We start from the raw sequence: 23527 nt of genomic DNA on the forward strand, positions 1-23527 counted from the left end.
AAATACACTTATTGCTCTTGAAGCAAAAGTGACCCTCTGTGTTCGTGGAATAATCAGCTTATAAAGAATATAATTTGAACGTAGAGACCTACTAGATTGTAGTACTAAAGTGAATCTACATATAAGATATTGAGGAGCAGATTTATCAACCACGCATTTAAAGACCAGCGTTAATATTTTGTGCAGGATTCTTTGTCTGATGGGAAGCCAATGCAACTCCTTTAAAGCTTCAGAAGCACTATCCTCCTCTCCCCTTTTCAGAACAAGTTTGGCAGCCATGTTTTGAATTCTCTGAAGCATCAAAATAACAACATTTGGTAGATTAGCATAGAGGGAGTTAGCATAATCTAAGTGACTTATCACTAGTCCTAAAACAATAGTATGGCATGCATCCTTGGTTAGTAAGTGTCTAATGTTTCTTACAAGTCGAAGTCCTGCCATGGCAGCTCTACATTTGGCAGCAATGTGAGTCTGCAACGTTAAATGAGAGTCCAGATATGTGCCTAAATATTTTACACAATTTGTACTATTTACGGTAGTGTCATTGATACAAATACTGTCTAAAGCACACTTAGATAATAATTTCTTCGATCCAACTTGTATATATTCAGTTTTAGTTTCGTTCAGTTTTAGTCTATTTTGGTCCATCCAAACTTTCACATCCCTCATAGTTGTTGAAATTTCATTTCTGACTGTGTTTGCCTCATCGAAGGTTGGTTTATGCGATTGTTTAATTGCATGATCATCCACATAGCAATGTAATTGGAATGAATCCGGAATGACGTATATATATATATATATATATATATATATATATATATTCGTCTTATTTACATATTTCTACACAATCGAATTTGAGCCCGGTGGGATAGTAATTATATAATATATAAATCTTAGTTGGTGTCTGTGTTCTCATCTTCACGTTCTTTCCTCGAGAGCATATCCACTGAGACCTTTATATTGACATCCTCCCTGATTATCTGCTGCTCTACCGTCACTAGGCTTGGTCTTGTACTTACCCAAGGTAAAATAAATATGATTGCCTTCTCCTTAATAGCTAATGGCGCCAGTTACTATTCAAGTGAAATGGTGATATAGTAAAAATGTTAAACAAATTGTTTGGATCTTGCATTTTAAGCCTTTTGGACAGTCGTCTAGGTCTTTGAAATGACGACGCACTTGACTTTTGCCTAAAGAACATTAATATAACATTAATAAGACGGGCGAACGGTATCTATACATGATTAATCATCAAGGGTCTTGTTTTGTCGCAAATGGAGCGTTATATGGAACAGTTAAATGCTATGCAATAAATTTGGAGATGTATTTTGGCTCTAAACACGAAATTGCCGAGTCACACTTCATAGCCATGTAATTGATCAACGTGAAAAAACACCCTAAAATGTGAGCATATCACGAACAAAACCCAAAAAAAGGTTTTTTCCTATGTTTTTGAAATATTCTGCAATAAATCAATGTGATTTGACTTTTAAATTTAAATGACTTGTTGACTGTCATTGAAGCCAGATATCCATAGTACCCGTAGCTATATGAACGCAGCTGGAATGTGATTGGAACGATCGTACGTATAGGTGATCGAGCCTAACGTTATATATCGCATTGAGTGTTCTCATCTAACAAGATGAACTAGTGTTCTATAAAACATTTGTCGGGAACTTTATCGTTCAGATTACTTTTCTTTACGTCAGATTTAACCATTCTGAAACGTTGCGGATTCTTGGCCTTACCGTAGAACCTCCTTTTCAAGTTACAGCTATCGTTTTGTGTCCGTTATGTACCTATGACATAGGCATGTCAAGGCTTTCTATAGTCATTACATTGGCTATTTTATGTAGTCTATATATTTCACAAAAATACGACAAACTATTTATTCTTCAAGCCGCTAAAACCAATAAATTAAGAGGAAAAGTTTGGAATATCATATTCAATAGACGTTTGTTGGTCGAGGTATAGAGGATAGAGCCATTTAAGTCTTATTACCGAACTTATTTGAGGAGATCGAGCGGTCCTTTAAGACAATTCAAATATACATTCACTGCAAAGCACCTATATGGAAGACAATAATCAACAATATAGGTGTCGATTAAGCCAGTCAAGTTTACTATAAATGATCTCAGGGCACTTCCATCAACGAACATCATATGAAGTGTTTATCACTTCTTTAAGTTAACTGTTCAACTAACATTTAATTTGAACGTTTTGAATAAAATGAGTTCTGGTTTCGGAAGATTGAAATACTACAAAATACACTTGCCGTTTGAAGTAGGAATTTCGTTCTAGTTTACGGTGATTTTTGATACTCATGTTAAGTATTCAAACTTTCGAATTGGACAATGGCCAGTAATTTATGCACTCTTTGTGCTCTGCTCGTGGTTTGGTGTTTAGTTCCGCCTGTTTTTTGTTACAATTCATCAAAAATCCCTCTTTATATTGGTGGAAATATGCAGATGACAGGAGGATGGGATGGTTCTGGATGTCTGGTATCAGCTGAATTAGCCCTGGAACAGATCAACAACCGATCAGATATTCTACCAGATTACGAGCTTAAGATGGTTTGGAACGATTCACAGGTATGTTCATACGTTACTCATATGATTTGGTTTCATGCCAATGCTCGCCTCAGCCACTTAAAATGTAATGGAACAGACATGAAATTAATTTGTGAACGAAACAAAATTGTTCAGTGTAAATGGGCGACTTATTGTGATAACAAATTAATTTGCAAAAACAGTGGGCGGCATGTATTAAAATATCGATCAGTCCTGGATCAAACATTATTTGTAAAGAGATATTAAAGAAAAGTTAGTATGTAATATGTTATTCCTCCTACATATATCAGATCCAATATTGGGGGGGGGGTGAGGGGTGATGGGGCCAGTAGCGCCAGCAGATCAATCCTCCTATACAGTACTAGGACGTAATTTCTTCAAATTTGAAGAAACAAAATTATTTTATCGCCAACGCCAAATATAGCGTACAGGACAAGGCACTCTAAAGCAATCACAAAGACAAAAGACTACAAGTCATTTTTCCAGTGGTGGTTCACAAAAGCCATTAATTATTTAATTAATTCTCAAACATAGAAATGATATTTATTTATTATTTCATAAAATGAGTGCTAACTGGAAATATTATCTAGATTAACACAAAACCTATAATGTAAACTTAATGTGATAAATAGTTACTGTATGGTAAGCCTAGAGAATTAAAAAAAAAAAACATCACCTTAATACCTTGTTAAAAGTTTGGTGTTGGAACAAAATCAGAACTCTAATTAAGATAAACGCGAGAGATAAAAATGGAACTTTTATTTATCATTGAAAGCAAATAAAAAGGAAAGTAGGTTAGTGTTAAGTAAACACACTATAAAACAGAACGTTTTAAGGTTTCTGCTGTTGAGAATAATTTATCATTGGGAATAATTTTAACATCCACTCTAGATAAACAAACTTGCTAATTCATTTTCTAAATAATACAAATCTGGTCTTTTACCGTGCCTATTGACATGTTGTGATAAGTTGTAATTTATTTTCAACTTGGTTTTATAGATTGTACAGTTTAACTTAGCTCCGTAAGGCGTTTAGGTTGTACTGCTATGCAAAGTTTGTATAATAAGCTCGGTGAACATGTAAAAGTTGTACCTAGGAATTATGATTGTGTGGAAGTTAAAGCTATGTAGAAAACACATTATCTGTGCTGGGTTGTTTTCTTTGTCATCGGTAAAATTTAGATGCAATGAGGAAGCCACAGCTTTGTAGAGAGATAAAAGGGGGTTATAGAGAGTTCAGTTGTAGAGTGCTTGAGAGTACCCTGGAGATATATGGTCCGCAGTGTCTTTCGGTTGAAGAAAATTGTGGAATATTTCTGTGCCGGAGAATTGTCACCCTGAGCGATATCGGAAATATAATTTGGAAGAACTAGACAACTTTTATGATGTATAATCTGTGGATCTGACACCTTTGGTGCTGCTTGAACCTACGCGACATGAAGTTAGGATTTTTTTGTAAGGGGGTGTGCACCACTGGTTGTTTGAGTCCCCTTCATTTTACGCAGTGATACGTAAATTGGCATAGATGGAATTTGTTGCACTGGTTGTCATTACCGAATGGCATGTAATGGTTTCTTACAAAAATTGAATTTCTTCATGCTTAATTCTACAACTACAGAAGACAGTCTTTTGAACCATGTTGTAAATCATTTTCTGTCATTATGGATTTTGTTCAGTGGTGTTGCCGTGAAAATGATCATCCTAGTGACGTACTGTCGAATCTTTAAAGACTACCGTGTGCTCTATGATTATAATGCAACTGGACCTCTTTGTATCACGGCAGCTTTTTTTCTTACACTATATGACAGTTGACATGGTTTTCCTATTATACATGTTCTTTATTTTCACTCGGGAGTTGTTAATGGACTTCTTGTTTTAAATCTCGTCAAAATTATCCACCTGTTAATAAGTTTTTTCAGTTGATGGTTCTTCTTTGTACCTTCTGCCAACATCACTTACAGTAAGTGCATATTTTAATCGATTTTTACCAGCTTCTTTGTAAATGTGGTAAAAAAAATTGATCAACCTGATTTCATGCCCTTATTAATTGCATCGAAGCTAGTCACATTAGTTTTGTTGTGGAATACATTTGGAGGGTGTTTTTATGAATTTGCCTGTTTCGATATCATGAGCTACCTTCTCCGGAGTTACATTTTTCATACCCGGGTATACCATTATTTCATCTGTTCATTTCTCGTTTTCCGTAGTAAATTGGTCTAATGCTAAATGATATGGCTTATAATTTATTATGATGATATAAGCAACCCCAAATAGTTCAACTCTACTTCTGATATAATTATTGTGTACAAGAGGAGTAAAATTTCGATATTTTGATCGGTATATGATACATATGATATTTGAACATCAAAGTAAGTTTTCAGATCAGTTTCTTAAACGGTTATTGAGGGGAACGAAACGAAACGAAACATAATTTGCAAGAAACACTCACCATTGTTGTAGATTATCTGATTTTTATTATGAATATTAAAATATATGATTTATTCGACGCAGTGATAAATTATCGATTGACAGTAGTATAATGGGAAACCCGTATTCTCTTAAAATTCCCAGGAGGCTTCATGGCATATAAGATATAAATGTCAGTGTTCTTTACATGATAAAAAATATGAAAAAAATGTCTACATATTCTGAAAATAAATTGTCCTTGAGTAAAATTTGTGTGTCATCCTATATTGGGATGGAGACGTGGTGGGGGGGGGGGTGGTTCGAAAAAAAGGTTGCGAGTAATTTGGTAATTTGGCTCGTTGGTGGTAAAATGGAGACTTGTGTCCTACACTTGAAAAAAATTACTGCATGTTAAGTTATAAGATAGTGTTTCGTAAATGGTCTACTGCTTCGTCTGCTGCTCCATTAAAATCATTTGTATGGTAATTGTGTCTTGTTATAAGATATATTGCAGTCTATTGTATTCTTGTCATCTTTTTTCCTAACAGTGCATTCAAAGTAGAGCCGCTCGGATTCTCTTTCGTCACATCTACAGTGAACCTCAAAAGATCATTTTACTGAGTCCACCTTGCTCTCCTGGTGCTCAGTTGGTTGCATCGGCTTCGAGATATTGGAATTTAATCAATGTAATTATATATATACATATTTTGAAAATGTCTACCTTGATATTTGTCTACTGACGGTATGCTTATATTCTCTATGTTACGTTTGAGAATCTCTTCCATATACAACAATTACGTCATTTGTTTTCGAAGATATGTCTGCTTAATGCTGGTTCCTTCAGGCCAGTTTACATTGCTGTTGACTATTTTTACTATTTTTACTTTCACAACCTTCTTGCTAATTGAAACATTGTTCCTATATACCCCTGTATATCATTATTGTGTAATCATGCATTCAGATTGTCTACGGAGCGCTTAGTACAGAGTTAGCAAACCGTGCCAAGTACCCTAACGTTTACCGTGTTAATCCGATCGCTACAAACTTATTCAACGAAGTCTTTTTCTGGATGATGAAAACGTATGGTTGGCGGAAGATAGGCTATTTGTCAGATAATGCCAACTTAAAGGTAGGCTGCAAGGAAAAGTGTGACAATATATTTTATACATTGATTATTAGTTTATTTAAGTTACCATCATTGCCCTGAGTTTTAATTAAAATTGGTTATTATAGTAAGAAATATTGTATGAAATATGCTGTAAAGCTCTCCCACAGCCGGCAATATCTCCACGCATGTAATAACGAAGTATCAACGAACAATTTTTTGTAATAATTAATTGTTTCTATAATTATCTCAGATATAAACGAATTCAATTTTGTTCGTCACGATTGATTCATGAATCTTCTTATGTCATCTTGTAGGCTCAGAATTTATTCATCGAACAGGTTAAGTCCCTTAACGCGACTCTAATTCCGGAGCAAATTAATGATGTAGCAAAAAACCAAGTTGAGAATCTCAAGGTAAAGTATAAGGATCCAATGTATATCCTTTGTAGTTATTCTAACTTTGATTTTGCTTTTATTTACAATTATAACGATTACCATTGATCATAGGGTTAAATTTCTGTTACTTATGTTACCAATAGATATTGTTGTCGGTATTGTAGAAGAAGCTATATATTAATTTTGGTTTAAAATATTATTCGCATTCGTTAAATTATGACTGATAAAATTTGCGAATGAGGACTTTGTTCAGTCATCTTCATATCTGATCAATTAAGAGTGTATGGAGCAAATTAATGTAATATCATTTCTTTTCTAAATTACCTTGAACTTTTTGTTAATATGTTATCGCTATCGTTCCTATATAACTTTCCTATATTAATTTCGATATTTATTTCATAATCATCAATTAAATAGGTATAAATTCATTCAAAACATGATAATTTCAAAGTTAGAATTAAACTACTTTTTGCTTTATGATCTGCTATTCTTCAAGTTATTTTATTTCATTATTATGATATCTTTGGTATGTTATTTCGTATATTACGATTTCAATAATATTTCTGAATTATTTTAGAGTCAAGATGTTCGGATAATATTTTCAATTGTCTATGAATCTCAGACAAGGCTTATCTTTTGTGAGGTGAGTTTCGATATTAATCTTCACATCATGTGTTAATACCTCAATCTCTATAGCTTAGCCTTCATTTTTAACTTTTACTATTTTAATTATTTTCCGTATCAAATATTAAGTTTTGATTCACGTAGAACATATCCAACCACCTTTCACGGTATGTCACATAAGCCGTTACCAAATATATAAAAGGAAGTGATATCTAGCAAGAACTATAACGACACTGCTCTTTCATGCAATGACTTACTTAATTACATAGTCCTTTATTGGCGGTATTAGCGATTGATTTTGCACTGTATCGCACTGTTAAAAAAATATAAATTAACTGTAAAGTCCTGTAGAATGTTCCAGAAAAAGACGGGTTTTTATATTTACATGTAAACTTCTGTTATTTTAACAGACTTTTACATGTAAATATGCACTGCAAGTGGTTTACCCAAAAATAGTAGTATTTTTCCCTCCAATGCAAGGAAAATTCTGTACAATTTTGCAGAATATGTCAGTTCTTTTTATATTAACATGTAAAATGCTGTGCTTATTACAGAAGTTTTACATATGTCACGTAGTTTACACAATAAAGTTTTTTGCAATCTCATGCATGTAAATTGGAATTTGAAGAATGTTTTACGGACATTTTCAAGGTACAAATGTATACAACAACCTCCATCGTGCAGGAACATTACCGTATGGTAAAGAAAATAATGAAATCCAACCCACAATCACCAGGTTCATTGTCTCTAGAGTTGTTCTCTGCTTCAGTGTTACATTTCAGCAACATCCCACTCCCTTCCCTCCCACCCCCCCACCCGTGAGGCTCATCAAGGACCCTTCCCCAGCGGAAGTGTATTACACTCTAAAAACACCCTGGTGAAATAATCCTGGTAGCCTCAAAGTGGCACTATTGGGGTTAAAAATCTAGCAGCCAACCCGCATCCCTGTTAGCTAACTTTGAATATATATCACTTGCTAACTTGTAACTGTATTCCTGGTTGAATTCAGTGACGTAATCGACATGCTAAATTCGCGGGCTTTTTCATAACCAGCTCAGTGTCGAAAATCTCACATCAGGCCATAAAGAATGGATGCGTTTGTCTAAGAAACATCAACACAATGGAATCTTACAGTTCTGAATGACATAGTTAAAGGTGATGTTTGTTTTGATGATAGTAATGTAGAAAGGCCTGGCCTATTTTCTTTGAAATATTCAAATATGTGTTATTGTCGTAACAGAAAGAGGGCTAACACTAGTAACAGGGCGAGGCGTAACGTTAGGGTAGGTCTAACGTTAGCAATGCATAAGCCTACATGATGCTAGCCGTCGAGCAGGTCTGTGCATTACTACACATCTACGAACAGTCCTGTTCGAAGGCTAATGTGATGTTGGCCATGACTAGGCAAGGCCAGCGTTAAACCGGTTGTCATGACTTTTATCGCCCTCTGAATTACTGCCCTAAAAATGGAGCTAACCGCCTCTACAAAAAATGATTTGTGTCTGTTTACGCAATTGTTTTTGGACAGAAATTTAGCCTAGACTATCACGTTTGCAATATTTGTAAGTTTATGTTTACGCATAGCCTGACATTAGGCTAGCCCTGCTAGTTTTAACAGCTACGCCTAGACTAACGTTAGGCTAGGCCTACTTTGTTAGGCCTATAACATGAATCTGTTTTTTGTTTAGCCCTGTCTCTGGTGTAAGTCATGTTAGAATGTAATCTAGTCTAACTTTAGGCGAACTTACAGGGATAGGCCTAGGTTTGCAATGAATGCCAATGAGCTAGCCTACTTTGATAGAACAGTTATGTTGCTTTTGTTTGCCAAAAGTTTGGAAAGGTTTTAGGAAACTGTGTTTTGTTTATCAACTTTATTTTTCTGTACTTTGTTGAAGGTAAGCACCAACATGCCGAAATACTTGGAGGAAGTTGAGAACCGCCAGCATTTTGTCTTAATAATGGGTGATCGGGTTGGTGCCCATCAAATTATCGTTGTAGCGGATTGGCATCGATTAGAGCAGCATGCCATATTAAAGGCTCTTTTGTTTACAGTAATTTACTCCATGTCTTAGACCTTAACTATCCGTGGCAATGCGCAGTTACGTGGGCGTTTGTTCAGAAGCTACTTTGCGGACTGGATGATATAGTCAAGTCCAAAACATCATCTGCCGTTTTTGCAATGCGGGCATTGAAAGCAGATTAGATAACGGATGCCGAAAGCATGAAAGTGAAGCAATGAAAGTGAAACTACTTCCAGTAGTCACATAATGCAGTGAACTTCGCATACATCAAGTGCATCTTTAACTTAGGGAGAAAAAAACTTTTGTAGTAGAGCAATGGAAAGGGTGAGGAAGTAGCAGAAGCGGAGCAAGTGTCTAGTGTTTAAGCTAGTGTTTTATTATCAGTTAATTGTAAACACTTTTAGCGGCTGATCCAGGATTTCGTGAAGTGGCCCAAGAGACAAATATGGCCACATATGGAATTATCAGTACATTACCAAACAATAAAAGTATGGCCTGTGTAGCAAACGGTTTTATTTTTCTAAAGGAAGGATGGGGCACCCAGCATTTCCCCAACTCCTCAATCAGCGCCTGCCTTATGGCGTTCAGTCTTATGTATGTTTTACCCTTTTGGCATTCAAAAAGTATGTTTAAACAAGTTTTAAGTTGTCTAATAAAAGTTTCAGAGAACAATATTTTGTATTCTTTTTTTTATAATCTCACTCATAATTGGTAATTAAACAGCCAGTAGTGATAACAATTGTAATTGACTCATGTTTAGGTATGCAGGCACTATATTTGCAGCTGCGTAAATATTATGTAGCATGTCAAATTTTGTAATTAATAGAGTGACTCCAGTTAAATTTGTATGAAAGAGTTTTCTAGTGAATATAACAGAAAATTTAAATTAAAACCCTTCTATCTGCTACATGACAAAAGATTACTGTCATCTGCCTTGACCTTGTTTGTCTGTTTTTCAATTTAAAATGCAATATAAACACAGCGACCATATTGTGATTTTGGTGAAAAAGACACTTATATTGCAAGATAAAACTCTAGAAGTAAAATTTATAGACTGTGTATCGACCCAAAGTGTTAAATAAAGTAATTTAACAGACAAAGACCCATTTATTGCAAGGATAGGCTACATAACATTTAAGATTGTATACTAAACCTGCAGTATACAGTCAAATAACAGTCACCATATATGAGTTATTTTACAGGGAAAAAAGACATATTGCAAGATAAAAACTATATAAGTAACGTTTTCAGACTGTTTACTTTACATATAATATATAGTGGAAAATATCGGTAATATAGTCATATAGTATATATAGTAATTTTACGAACAAAGATTTTAATAATGCAAGCAAAAAACTGCATAAAACACTTTGGACTATATTTTACCTAGATTAAGTGCTGTTTGAAATAACAGACATTTCCTGGGAACTCTGCTGCCAGAAAAATTATGTTTTTTAACAGACTTTTTAACAGTGCACTTATTGCAATTATGTTATATTAAGTCTTATAGTCTAATCCAGTGATATTTTTATTCCATGGCGTGTTAATCCGGGGTCAACCATACCCGTATGTTTGCAAGTGTTATTGAAATATCCCATACCAATGAGTTGGTTTGGGAGAGAATGCATGAGGTATTCCTATCGTGTTTTACTTTGAATTACAGAAATATACATATGAACTTATTGTTGTTTAATCATTTCTTAGTTAAGTTGTAATTATATATCGTGGAACGTTACGTCGCACACGTCACGCTGTCTTTGTGTCCAGTACATTGTCATATTTTACCAATCTACAGACTTACAAGGCCGGATTTTATGGTCCGCATATAGTTTGGGTGATACCATTTTGGTATCGGCCAAACTGGTGGTTGATCGAAGACGACAACGTGAACTGTACTGTAGAGGAAATAGAAGAGGTAATTTTCACAACCACCGTTCTTGGAGTGGACGTTCCCCTCATCAGTCCATTGGAGAAACCGACTATTTCCGGACTCGTAAGCTTTCAGTTATTTCGTCTGTTTATAGCCACGAATTGTATCATTAATAACACCGCGGCAAATTTGAGTTTTCTTTTTTACGTTGCAGAGAATAGTGATTTGCCGCAAAAAGGTCTTCTAAGCAAAGAGAGTCTCTGTCAATATTGGGCTGCAAATGATAGATACGATCAGTTCCCGAACACGTTTGAACTTTATCGAATCTGTCTACAAATCCTTCATCTCTCTTTCAATTAGTTTTAACTCTTGCCTTATAAAGCAGCCACATCCCACCCTTCAAACTTAAATTTAGACGAGAGAAAAAAAGATAAACGAGCACGACTCTCGTGAAGCTTAGTAAATGCACGAGAAACTCGATCAATTTATTTCCTAATAGGATATCACTGACTTGTCATTGTCATTACATCTTGCATGTCGATTGAATTTAGTATGTACTGAATATGACTTAATGTTACGAAGGATAAAAAAGTTGCATAATCATGAATGACACATGAAAATGAAACATCAAGGAAAAAAACCCTGCAATTTTAACATTGAAACGATATCAGGTTTTTATAAGAATTGTTTACGGTTTTATAATGTGTTAACAATAAGAAAGTGTTTTCTGCAAGCGTAAAACATTGCTGAAATGTATTATACATTGACTTTGCTGTATCTATGCATTTACCTATAGGTATTCTCTGATTTTGGTGGTACATTGGTCTACCACTGGCCTAGTAATTAAATCTTCACACGGTTTTTTGTATTCACCTCATGTTAAGGCTGTTTAACTATAAGCTTCATTTAAAGCTAGGAATATCTTACTCAGTGTAGGAGTCAGGATTTTATAGTGCCGTTTCAGAGGCTATTATTTTGTCAATGTGTGACTGTTATGTGTGACCGCAAAGTGGTGAAACACTTTTGGGGTTTTTTTTTCGTTTCATTTCCAATTTTCTTTTTTATTATATGCCTTGAAACAGTCTTTTAACTGAAACCAATGCCAGTATAGAAGGAGAAAAGATATGAAACCTCTATTGACGACAGTAATAAAGCTTAAAACATTCCAGAGAAAATGAGAACATCACTACCAGGTACTTAAACAATTGGATAAACAATTGCTTGATTGATTCATCAGGTGATTCAGTGGCTTTGTGGCTGAATGAATGCATTTATTACTTATTTAAATTCTGGCATTTTAGTTTGAATCATGTTGTCAGCATATGAACTTGAAGTAAGTCACTATATTTTGATAGTGTATTTTCATTTGATTTAAAGACTCCAATCGGATTTGTAGAAGAGATGAAACATCGGTTAACTTTGCCTAAATACCAAGCTTATACTTTCAATAGTTATACAGCTTACACCTATGACGCAATATGGACTATTGGCTTATTGTTAAACCGCTCAGCAGGAAAACTGCAGGACAAAAGTAGTCCTAAACGTCTTGAAGATTTTACCTACACAGATGTCGACTTATACCAACTCTTCCTGAATGGATTATCAACAACAGATTTCTTCGGGGCTTCCGTAAGTCACATGTCGCTTCTACGAAAGCTTTTAAACTTATAATTTCCGCTTTTCGTCTCACTCATTCAAGATTTAGTATATATAACAATCATCGAAATATAGTTATTCGACCAAAGATTCGCAGAACTATAAAAGGGTAATCACTTGAGTTTATAAACATAAGTCCAAAATTGTTGAAATGTTTTATAAAACCGTTTATTCATTACTTTGAAATATCTCTTAGATTTGATAAAGAGCTTATGTTCCCATTAATTCTGTAGGGACACGTGAAGTTCGCAAAAGGAGAAAGACTTGGTGGTTCTGAACTATTTCAACTACAAGGTAAGTGTACATACATCGGCGCAGGCATTGGTCTTGGCTTCTCAATAAACATTTGACCACTAAACGAACAACAAATAAAGTAACCATGAAGAATGTACATCGAACGTTTGGGTTTTTAGTTATGTTGGCAAATATGCAGTGGCCAGGTTGGACATGTTCCTACGCCCCGGCCAAGTGAACCGCTCAAAATGCACAAAGCAGAAAGATTGTCAAGGGTTGAAAATCTCAATTCTCCTAGAATACTGACGCCCTATTATATACGTCGCCACTACAGCACCCAGACAAGAGCACCTACAGTTCATATAGTACCGATGCCCCTTTTAAGATGTCCCACATGTGCCTCACACTAAAACATCCCTACAGGTACAGCAGTATAACCAATTGATATTTCCCATTTAGTTCGATGTCCTCCCCACTGGTTTCTACATACTGGGTATTGTTTTCTGTTGTCTAATAACCAAACGGCTGATTGGAGTCAAGCTGTCACGTCCTGTACCATAGCGGGCGCAGACCTTGCAGATTTGTCAACGGACGGGGAGATTTCTTTCTTATCAAGAAAATGGATAACAAACTGGTAAGGTAGTACTAGCTTAATATTGAAGCAATGTAAATCACACCTGGTTCTAAATATAAGGTTATTAATGATTTAAGCAATACATTTCTGAATAAATCAACATGTTAACAACGAACATTCTTTACTCTCTTTACATTCTCTTATAATATATAAATTATAAGTAATAATAATCAGAAACAACAAGCCGTTATCATACTACTTATCTACTACAAAAAGCCTGTGTAGGTAAATATATAAAAGTAATAAGGAAAAGCGTTTCGTTCCAAGCAGGATCTTCCTCAGCTAGTATCGATCCTGCTAGGGTGAAAACAACAAGCCCTTTCACTTTTATATAATTATCAAACTTGAAAGAGCATCTCATCAATCATAATTTATTCTTGACTTGCAGGCGTGGTGGTCGCCACCTATTGAATCAAACAAAATCAAACATCGATGCAGGCACATCAGTCTGGATAAGGGACGAGTCACGTGACTGTACTTACGTTGATTTTGGCGCCGAAAATAAAGTATTCGCTGGGAATTGTAGTGAAGAAAGGGCATTTATTTGCAAGGCTAAAGCAGGTTTGGAAATTCACTGCGTATGTAACAATATGATATGTGCGTCATGTAATTGAAGCTCATATTAGGATATTGATCCCCAACAAGCTGTTGATCTTTTAGGCTGCTGTTACTCCTGGTTAATGTGAATTTTTACTCATCGGGAAAGATTACTTTAGAGAAGTATAAATTTATAAATTAAGCAGACGAGGAGTTTAAAAACTCATTTCGACTCCTTAACATAGAAGTACACACTTGACAGCGTTTCAAACCGGCTAGATCCATACATGTCGGAATATAATAACACAGATATACTCCACTTAATCGCGTAATAATAATAGTGCAACTCATGTTATGATAATAACACGCGCCATTAAACGTCAATGAATTGCCTAAAGTAGAAGTATGAGCACATGTAGATAAAAATCACCCGATGATCTTCAGAAAATAGGTTCGATCTTAGATTCATTATTCTTATAACTATTTTTATTGTTACAGCTATTGTTGGTGTATCCCTTGCAGTTTACACCTCAGCTACAGATGAAATTCTTTGGAAGACTCCCATCGTATGGGCCGGTAGGATGAATCATTTTCACTACTCACTGGTTTCTTGAAAACAACAGTTTTAAGTAAAATAATGGTCCATGCGCCTCCATTGCTACAAATATGCTTTCACATATTATACAAAGCATGACTCTTGTTTATTTTTAATGTATGATCAACCATTCTACTTTGCCTACCTTCTTTCATATGTTAATTTCCCTCTTGATATTTGATGATCTATAATCTAGTCTTTATTACAAACCGGTGGTTATACATGACCATTTTGTAAAGCTTAACTAGATGGACTATTTTCTCCATAACTCACTCTTGCTAATTCCTTTTTTGGTCATTAGTTTTTGCCTTTGCCTTTGCACTTTCTTTTCTTCTTTTTACTTTAATCAGGTGGCGAGGTTTCTGTGGATGCCCCGATTACTGTCCCCATAACGACTGATAGAATAGAGAGACTGATACCAGCATATTTACATATTTTGGTGACGTCATTCTCATCAGTTGGAACAGTGATTATTCTTATAACCACCCTGCTCATCATTCGTTATATCAGAAGAGGGTTAGTTTTCAATTTGTCTTTCTCCTTGTATGCTTTTTTTAAATAAATAATAAATAGTGCGTTTTTTTTTTCTATAATCAATGTATTGTTCTTAAACTTGTCAGTAACAACAATTCAAATTCATTTCACTTATGTTTGTAAGAAAATAGCAGTTTTACAAAAACATGAATGATAAATTGAAATTAGCTATTAATCATGACTTTCAGTATTATATCTTTCCGGTTTTTGCAATGTTTTGACACTCATAGATCACGCCTCGGCCTGGATGCTGTCTTCGATTACGTCACACTATTCGGTGGCTTCCTAATGTTTGTCTCAGTGTCGTGTACCAAATCTGATCTGCTGCCCTCTCTATCAGACCAACATCATCTCCTTGTTTGCAAGGTAATAAGAATTATCAAGGTCACCTCATCCATTAGATAAACATTTATGAATGAGCAACGATACAACATATCCACTTAAGCCTGAATTTTGCAGCTGCAATATTTATCAGAAAATTAAGCCATATATACAATTTATTAACTAATATTGATTGCAATCATCTGTCTTAAAGTTGGAGCTTTAAAAACGAAACTAGTTGCCAGCTTATCCAAGTAAAGCCATGAATAGCGAAGAGCAAACTTTTGTTTAATAAAAAAAGATGTAGTTTTTATCCTTTTTATTGGTCATATGAAGGTCCTCAATAAGAGAGGAATGTTTATGTGACTAACAATAAATGTTAACTCAAGATGATTTTACACAACATAAGCGTCAGTACAAATTTGACATTGGAAGGATTTAGACAACATTTCCGGTTCATTTTCTTTTTGATGAATAGATTCACGATGTCATTGCTTCTCTGGGTTTTACTATGGCTGTATCAACACTTGTTGCAAGAATCTTGCTGGTTTATAATTCCTTAAAGTCAGATGCTCACGTGGTAGGTTATACAAGGTTCTTCCCATGGTTACACCACACCTTTAAAGTAAAGAAGTCTCGCTTAAAACGGAACGGAAGCGAAAAACATTTTTGGTTTAAATTGGTCAAATGTAGATTAACGTCAGCGTAAGTTATTTTAGTGATAATTATTGTTTGTTGATTATTGTTATATTTAGATTTCATTTAAATGTTATTACAAAAATGTCCCTTAATTTTGATAGATGGATGGGTGGATGCGTTGGGTGGGTAAGTGGGTGAGTGGATGGATGGATGGTTGGGTGGGTAAGTGGGTGAGTGGATGGACGGACGGACGGACGGACGGACGGACGGACGGACGGACGGACGGACGGACGGACGGACTGACGGACTGACGGACGGACGGACGGACGGACGGACGGACGGACGGACGGACGGACGGACGGACGGACGGACGGACGGACGGACGGACGGACGGACGGACGGACGGACGGACGGACGGACGGACGGACGGACGGACGGACGGACGGACGGACGGACGGATGGATGGATCGATTTGAAATGTTGAAGTGAACGTTGATTAATATGGTTAGTATTGGTTAAATTGTAAATAAGACAATACGATGCAGCTTATTATATCCATTCATATTTAATTATTACATAAATAAATATAAAAAAATATATATATATATATTATTGAGGTTTAAGGTGTTGCAGATATGAATAACATTTCAATTCGGATTTCTTTCGTTATCACAGGGTAGCAGTGTTTTAAAACTTGGTAGCATAATTGCAGCCCTCTTAACATTTGATGCGATCTGTCTGACTTTGAAAAACGTTCTGTATCCTGTTAAACTCAATTTTGTGCCCTTGGGAAGCGAGGTGAGCTTTGTTTAACTTCTTTCAGAATGGATATATATGAATTAACATCATATATATAATAAATCATACTAACTGCAAATTGTAAATCTTACTAAAAAGTCTATGCATCGTGAAAACTACAGCACCCGAATAAGACAGAATGAGTTTTGATATGCCATTTGTTTATTTTCCTGTCAGGTGGATCCAGAGGATTCCAATCATTTCATTGAATACTACTTCAGTGTATGTTCCTCGGGAGATGGAGCCATCCCACTCCTCCTCTCGTTTGCTGATAAAGCAATTCTGCTTCTCGCCGGGTTATCATTATCTTATGAAATAACACAAGTAAAGTATATTTCCAACAGCTTGCATGAATATATGTATACAAAATATAATATATAAAAATAATATAAAAAATACTTGACCTTTTTACTAAAACCGTAGTACTTTTTAACTATAAAAGTACCGGAAACCACACACATGATATCTTTGTAACTATCTTAATTCTTAATACCTTGAATATAGTACAATGGTTATTTAGCACTATATAATTTGCATATACCGTCTTCAGAATGATTTCTCTTCGTTGATATGTTATGTTTCTTTTATACTTTTATCATATTTAGGCCAAATTGACTCCGGTGGGAGACAGTAAACAGGTCGCCATCTGTATCTATAACATCATCTTATTTTGTGTCTGTGGTCTCATCTTGACATTCCTACTCAAGAACACACCCACTGAGTCTTATATATTTACATCCTCCCTGGTTATCTGCTGCACTACCGTCACTATCTTGGTCTTGTACTTACCCAAGGTGAAATAAGTATGATGAAATACTTCTCTCCGTAATTTACTTTCCGAGATAATTCGAATTGATGCAGAGTTGTTAACCGTGACAATGAGTTTGGCAGTGATGAACGCGATTGATCACTAACAAAGCTTTACTTACGATGTATTTATGTTAAAATTCTGAAGCTTTATTACGCTGTTTAGTTTAATAATGGTTGCATGAAATGCATATGTAATTTCTTCATTCTTCATCTTATACCATCCGGAAGACAGACAATAACTAAAGCATCGTTTAAATATTACGTCACGTATTTTCGTGCTTTTTAAACGGACAAAAGTACTCATTTCAGATAATCACTTGGGTGAAAAATCGAAAATTAGACGAAAATCATGGATCAAGAAAAAGCCGATATACGTCAACAACAGCTGATGTTTCATCGGTAAGGACTGTAACTCATGCAATCTTTTGAATGCTAAAAAAAGTAATTTTCACTCAACAAACCATTTAAAGGTTTAAAACGTTTATTGTTACATCTTGGTTATTTTCCAAATACGTCAAACGTTTTAAACGAAGTTTTATAGTTTAAGCTTACATTTAGATATTCTCAAGTAAGTCTTAAGCATTTTGTCATGTCAAAAACCATAGATTAATCCTTGTGCCAAAGTAGGAAGGTAAAATATTAATTTCTTGTGGGTTTGACTCTTCAATATCATCTTTAAAGATTAAAAAACATGATATACACAGTCTTGTAATAAATGGGCGCACGTGTAACCTACGACCTGACATGAGCTATGACATTGCTTTGAAGTTAAATACACAGATATTAGTAACTATTTCTTCTGTGTCTCTCTTATTATGTCTCTTGCTAAGAGTGCTGCATCAACCAATGAAAACCTGCGAGGCAAGGTACCAAAGCAATTATTGGATGAGAATATCAAACTGAAAAAGCAATACAAACAGGTAAATATATAATATATGCAAACTAATTGATGTAAAAGGTTAAACGAATCATTTCATTTTGAGAAACCGATATGGGTTAAACCTAACTTATAAACAGGTTCCACGAACCAACAAATTACATGTTGTCAATGCAATTCTTTTGCTGATCATTCGTTGACCATATGAATAAGAGAGCTATATTGAACGAACAGATACGTCGTGATTCTTTAGAAATTAAATTAAATTTTTACCTTGTTCTGTTTCGTGTACTATCAAGATTTTGGATTGAAGAGTATATGAAAACAATATAATTATTTATTTTCAATTACAATAGAATAAAACTACATACTGTGGAAGTTTATCAGATACTTTGGTTTAAGTCCTAACTGCAAGATACACATGATGCGTTAAAATATTATATCATTTACAATTAATAAAATAATTGAATAATTGAATAATTGACGGCGCTGCTCTAGTGGCGACACGCTTGCACTTGTTCTCGTCTGTTTACCGTCTTTTTCACTGTCTATATCGTAAAGTTACTTATACTCACACATACAGGATGGATTCTACCACATGGACGATCATGTTAGTCATGCTTCTCTCGATATTATATCCTTGTTTCGGGGAAATGGAGAATTGTTTGCCACCTGTCAGTATCCGATACACTACAGCCGAACTCTATGCACTGCGTAGTAAGCCTATACACGGCGACCTACAACGTTTACTCAGTGCGGACATATCGATCCCCAAGGAAGTTCGCAAACGGAAACGCGGCAAAGCAGGAGGCGTGCGAAAGAGAATGCAGAGACTGAAGCACAAGCCCTATTTACCAGCCATCGTAATGGGTAATGTACAATCACTGACCAACAAAATTGACGAGATTTCTGCTAACTGTAAATATTTCCACGAATTCCGTAACGCTAGCATACTGTCCTTCACCGAAACCTGGCTTACAGATCATCATAACGACTCACATGTCTCAATCGATGGATTTAAACTATTACGGGGGGATCGGACTGCCCAATCTGGCAAAGGAAAAGGGGGTGGTGTATGTATTTACGTAAATGAGAAATGGTGCCACCAGAACAATGCACTCATCAAGCGCCATTCGTGTTCACCGAATATCGAAGTTCTAACTGTTAGTCTACGCCCTTATTACTTGCCTAGAGAGTTTTCGCATGCGATTGTTCATACTGTTTATGTGCCAAATCGTAACGTGGCCAAATCGGCAGCATCAGAACTTGTTGACATTATTGATCAATTTGAGACCATGGCCCCAGATGCTTTAACTATTATCAATGGCGACTTCAATCACTGTAATCTTAAAAGGAGTAGCGTGAACTACTACCAACAGATTAAATGCCCGACCCGAGATGCAGCTATCCTGGACCTATTGTACACGAATGTCAAAGATGCTTACCTGTCCATTCAATTACCCAAACTCGGAAAAGCCGATCACAACCTTGTCAATCTGGTGCCTCGCTATAGACCCAAGATACAAAGGGAGAAACCCCGAACAATAGCAGTAAAGCAGTGGAATAATGCCTCTATTGACCATCTCCGGGCAGAGTTGGACTCTACCGACTGGGATATATTCGTGGAGGCCAGCGCTGACGTGCACGAGCTAACCCAGACAATAAGTGATTACATTTCATTCTGCGTCGAGAATACCATCCCATCGAAGCAGGTTAAGATCTTCCCGAATAATAAACCGTGGATTACGAAGAGGGTGAAGGTAATTATCAACAAGAAGAAAGGACTCTTCAAAAAAGGTGACACAAATGCATTGAAAGAGGTACAGAAGGAGCTCAAAAAGGTGATCGCCGAAGAAAAATCCGCTTACCGTGACAAGATCGAGGGCTTATTCAAAGACAATAATATGAAACGTGTTTGGGACGGTATCCGACTTATGAGTGGCTATAGCAATAAATCTAAATCTTGCCACTTACCTGCAATCACCACAGACTATGCCAATCATTTGAACACATTTTACAACCGTTTTGATGATCATGATTTTTCGGATGAACTCCATGGTTTGAAAACTTCATTAACAGATTCTAATTGTAACATAGTAGTGTCAGAGAATGAGGTTCGCAGGCATTTTTTAAAGTTACATCCATCAAAGGCTGCCGGACCAGATAATGTTTCACCCAGAGTTTTAAAATATTGTGCCCTAGAGTTGGCTCATATTTTTACTAAAATTTACAATTTATCTTTTGAAACGGGACAGGTGCCTCATCTCTGGAAGCAATCTAGGATAGCTCCTGTGTCTAAGCGGCCGGTCATATCGTGTATGAATGACCTCCGCCCTATTGCCCTAACGGCTGTGCCCATGAAAGTCTGTGAGCGTTTATTTTTGAACCACTTTAAGCCTTTGGTCACCCCTTTTTCAGACCCCTTACAATTTGCCTACAAAGCCAGTCGTAGCTGCGAGGATGCAATCCTCGTTCTACTTCAGTGGTTATATTCTCACTTAGAGCAACAAGGCACCTCTGCACGTGTGACGTTTTTCGATTTCTCTTCCGCCTTTAATACCATCCAGCCACACATTCTCACAAAGAAACTGATCAGAATGGACATCCCTCATGGGTTCATTAACTGGATAATGAATTATATGACAGAAAGAACCCAGTTTGTTAGTCTCGGTCCTACATGCCGGTCAGGTGTAATTTTGTCCAACACTGGAGCTCCCCAGGGAACTGTCCTTGCACCTTTTCTCTTTACTTTGTACACGGCTGACTGTAGGTCTCAGGAGGAGATGTGCCCCCTCATCAAGTTCGCTGATGATACAGCCATGGCTGGTCTCATCCATGGTGATGATGATGAGGCATATCTCCGCCAGCTGCAGTCATTCGTGGACTACTGTGACACCAACTTTCTTCAATTGAATATCTCCAAAACGAAGGAGATGGTTATTGATTTTCGCCGTAGTACTGTCCCACCACCACCTGTCATTATCAAGAGTATGGAAGTTGAAAGGGTGTCCTCTTACAAGTACCTTGGCGTTCACTTGAACGATTCTTTAACTTGGGGCGATCAGGTGGATGCTCTAATCAAGAAGCTGAATAGCAGGTTGTATTGTTTAAATAAAATGGCCAGTTTTAACGTCCGTACTTCTATAATGGATATTTTTTACAACGCTACTATCTGTGGCGTATGGCGGTATTGTCTCGTCGGTTGGGGCGGGAACGCCACGGGGACTGACAGAGACCGTATTGACAGCATTATTCGTAAAGCGGGTAGAGTCATTGGAGACCCCCAATCAACAGTTGAGGAAATTTATGTGTGCTTGCTCCAAAACAAACTAGACATTGTTTGGAATGACCATGATCACCCGCTTCACTGTTATCTGCACGATAATATCATAACTAGGGGCACTGGCAGACTGCGTCTCCCACCCATGAGAACAAACCGTCATCGCAATTCGTTTATTCCACGTGCAATAAGGCTTTACAATGATAACTTGAGCCGTTAGGTCCTGCCTATGTGTGTTTTATTGTTCGATTGTTTAATGTTTTATCATTCCGTTCTTTCCCTGTTTTTCATATTTGTAACATAGCTATATTTTTGTACTGTCTTTTACATTTTATGTGCAAGATCTTAATTTCCTTCTTTGGAGCAATAAAGTTCTACTTATCTTATCTTATCTTATCTTATCTTAAATAAAAAACTACTTTTGCTAGTATGCATATGAATGATTACGTTTTACGTATTTCTCGTCAGTTGCAGCAAATGGTCCTTCAGAGGACACGCGAAACAACTGCAGGTGGTTCGAACAAGATGTTCACCGGTGATTAGAAATCATGAGTAACGAAACGTTCATAACTAGAGCGAATATTTGTCTCAAAGCTGACAAACACTTGAATAGTTTTGTATTATTTGTTATGCGTTTTATATATATTATATGTTCTGTAAAAGACAATTCATTGTTTCCTGTGCCAGGGTATTATAGCCTTATTTAGATGACAGTAGGCATCTGCATTTAATAGGTTGGTTACATATCTATATCTGCAAGTAGAAGCATTGTGATACTTCCCATGTCATATGACTTTACAGTTAGTAAACACTGAAACAACAATATACAACATATGTTATTTACCTACATATCCTTACTACTTAAATGCTCATTGCGGTTTCCTACTTGGTGCAGTGTTTGGAGTATTTGGCTAACACGTTTGTTGTAGGCCTTTTGGTTAAGATCATGTGCAGCATTATATATATTCTTCTTGCAGGTAAACCCTGATACACACCTGACTATGATCAAACACAGACAAAATCTCAGTCGGTTCGTCGTTTAGTTTTTCCTGCCCGGGTTCTTTCCTATCATTGTTGCTGAATTTCAATATTTCAGTCTTCATTTTTCAAACACTAATCGTTTCCAGTATTTTGACTGATAATTCAGTGGTTGAAGTAGCAGTTTAATTCGTCTGTAAATTTAACGAGCACTCTTTCTAGCTTTAACTATTGAGTAAATTTAAATGAAAGATGTAATATATCTATATATTAAGGTTTCATAACAGGTTCGTTTGAAGGTTCAATTTTAATGATTTTTAAAGTTTGACTGACATGTGAATAAGTGAATAAAAAGTTCTTAATGTTCATAAGCTACATATCGTGTTTATTTAATTGTTTATTTAGTTATAAAAATTCGTCAATATTACAATATAATTGGTATATAACAAATAAAATAATACAAGAAAAACGTATTTGAGCACAACCATGAAGATAATTATCATTAAGAACATATACCTTTACACGTTCATGAATTATATTTAATAATTAAAGCCTCGGAACTTCCTTCCCCAAAGACAAGCATATCCTTAGGCTGTTAATTAGACCCGTCATTACGTAGTAAACCTTACAAATTCGTTTCC

At 35.9% G+C, this 23527-nt stretch overlaps 1 protein-coding gene across 2 annotated transcripts; it reads left to right on the forward strand.

Moving 5' to 3' along the window:
- Nucleotides 1-1517: 1517 nt before the first annotated feature.
- Nucleotides 1518-23128, forward strand: LOC139972071 (gamma-aminobutyric acid type B receptor subunit 1-like). 2 transcript variants are annotated; one of them, XM_071978971.1, is made up of 20 exons: nucleotides 1518-2591; nucleotides 5524-5661; nucleotides 5937-6104; nucleotides 6398-6496; nucleotides 7056-7121; nucleotides 10919-11116; nucleotides 12371-12622; nucleotides 12883-12943; nucleotides 13343-13517; nucleotides 13906-14078; nucleotides 14553-14630; nucleotides 15000-15165; nucleotides 15414-15549; nucleotides 15983-16084; nucleotides 16819-16941; nucleotides 17119-17265; nucleotides 17547-17735; nucleotides 18049-18150; nucleotides 18582-18671; nucleotides 22377-23127. In XM_071978971.1, the coding sequence occupies exons 1-20, from the start codon at nucleotides 2355-2357 to the stop codon at nucleotides 22449-22451; spliced, it is 2775 nt and encodes a 924-aa protein (XP_071835072.1). In that variant the 5' UTR covers nucleotides 1518-2354; the 3' UTR covers nucleotides 22452-23127. The 2 variants fall into 2 exon arrangements, with proteins under 2 accessions (XP_071835072.1, XP_071835073.1); XM_071978972.1 differs by lacking the exon at nucleotides 17547-17735 and having other exon boundaries at nucleotides 18061-18150; nucleotides 22377-23128.
- The last annotated feature ends 399 nt before the right edge of the window (nucleotides 23129-23527 follow it).

The sequence above is a fragment of the Apostichopus japonicus genome, chromosome 8, assembly GCF_037975245.1.
Source record: "Apostichopus japonicus isolate 1M-3 chromosome 8, ASM3797524v1, whole genome shotgun sequence".
Lineage (NCBI taxonomy): Eukaryota > Metazoa > Echinodermata > Holothuroidea > Aspidochirotida > Stichopodidae > Apostichopus > Apostichopus japonicus.

Coding starts and splice junctions, on each gene's coding strand:
- LOC139972071 (XM_071978971.1), top strand. CDS start 2,355: ATGGCCAGTAATTTATGCACTCTTTGTGCTCTGCTCGTGGTTTGGTGT. Junction 15,166..15,413: donor ATTCGTTATATCAGAAGAGG/GTTAGTTTTCAA, acceptor TGACACTCATAG/ATCACGCCTCGGCCTGGATG. Junction 18,151..18,581: donor CAACAGCTGATGTTTCATCG/GTAAGGACTGTA, acceptor TCTCTTGCTAAG/AGTGCTGCATCAACCAATGA.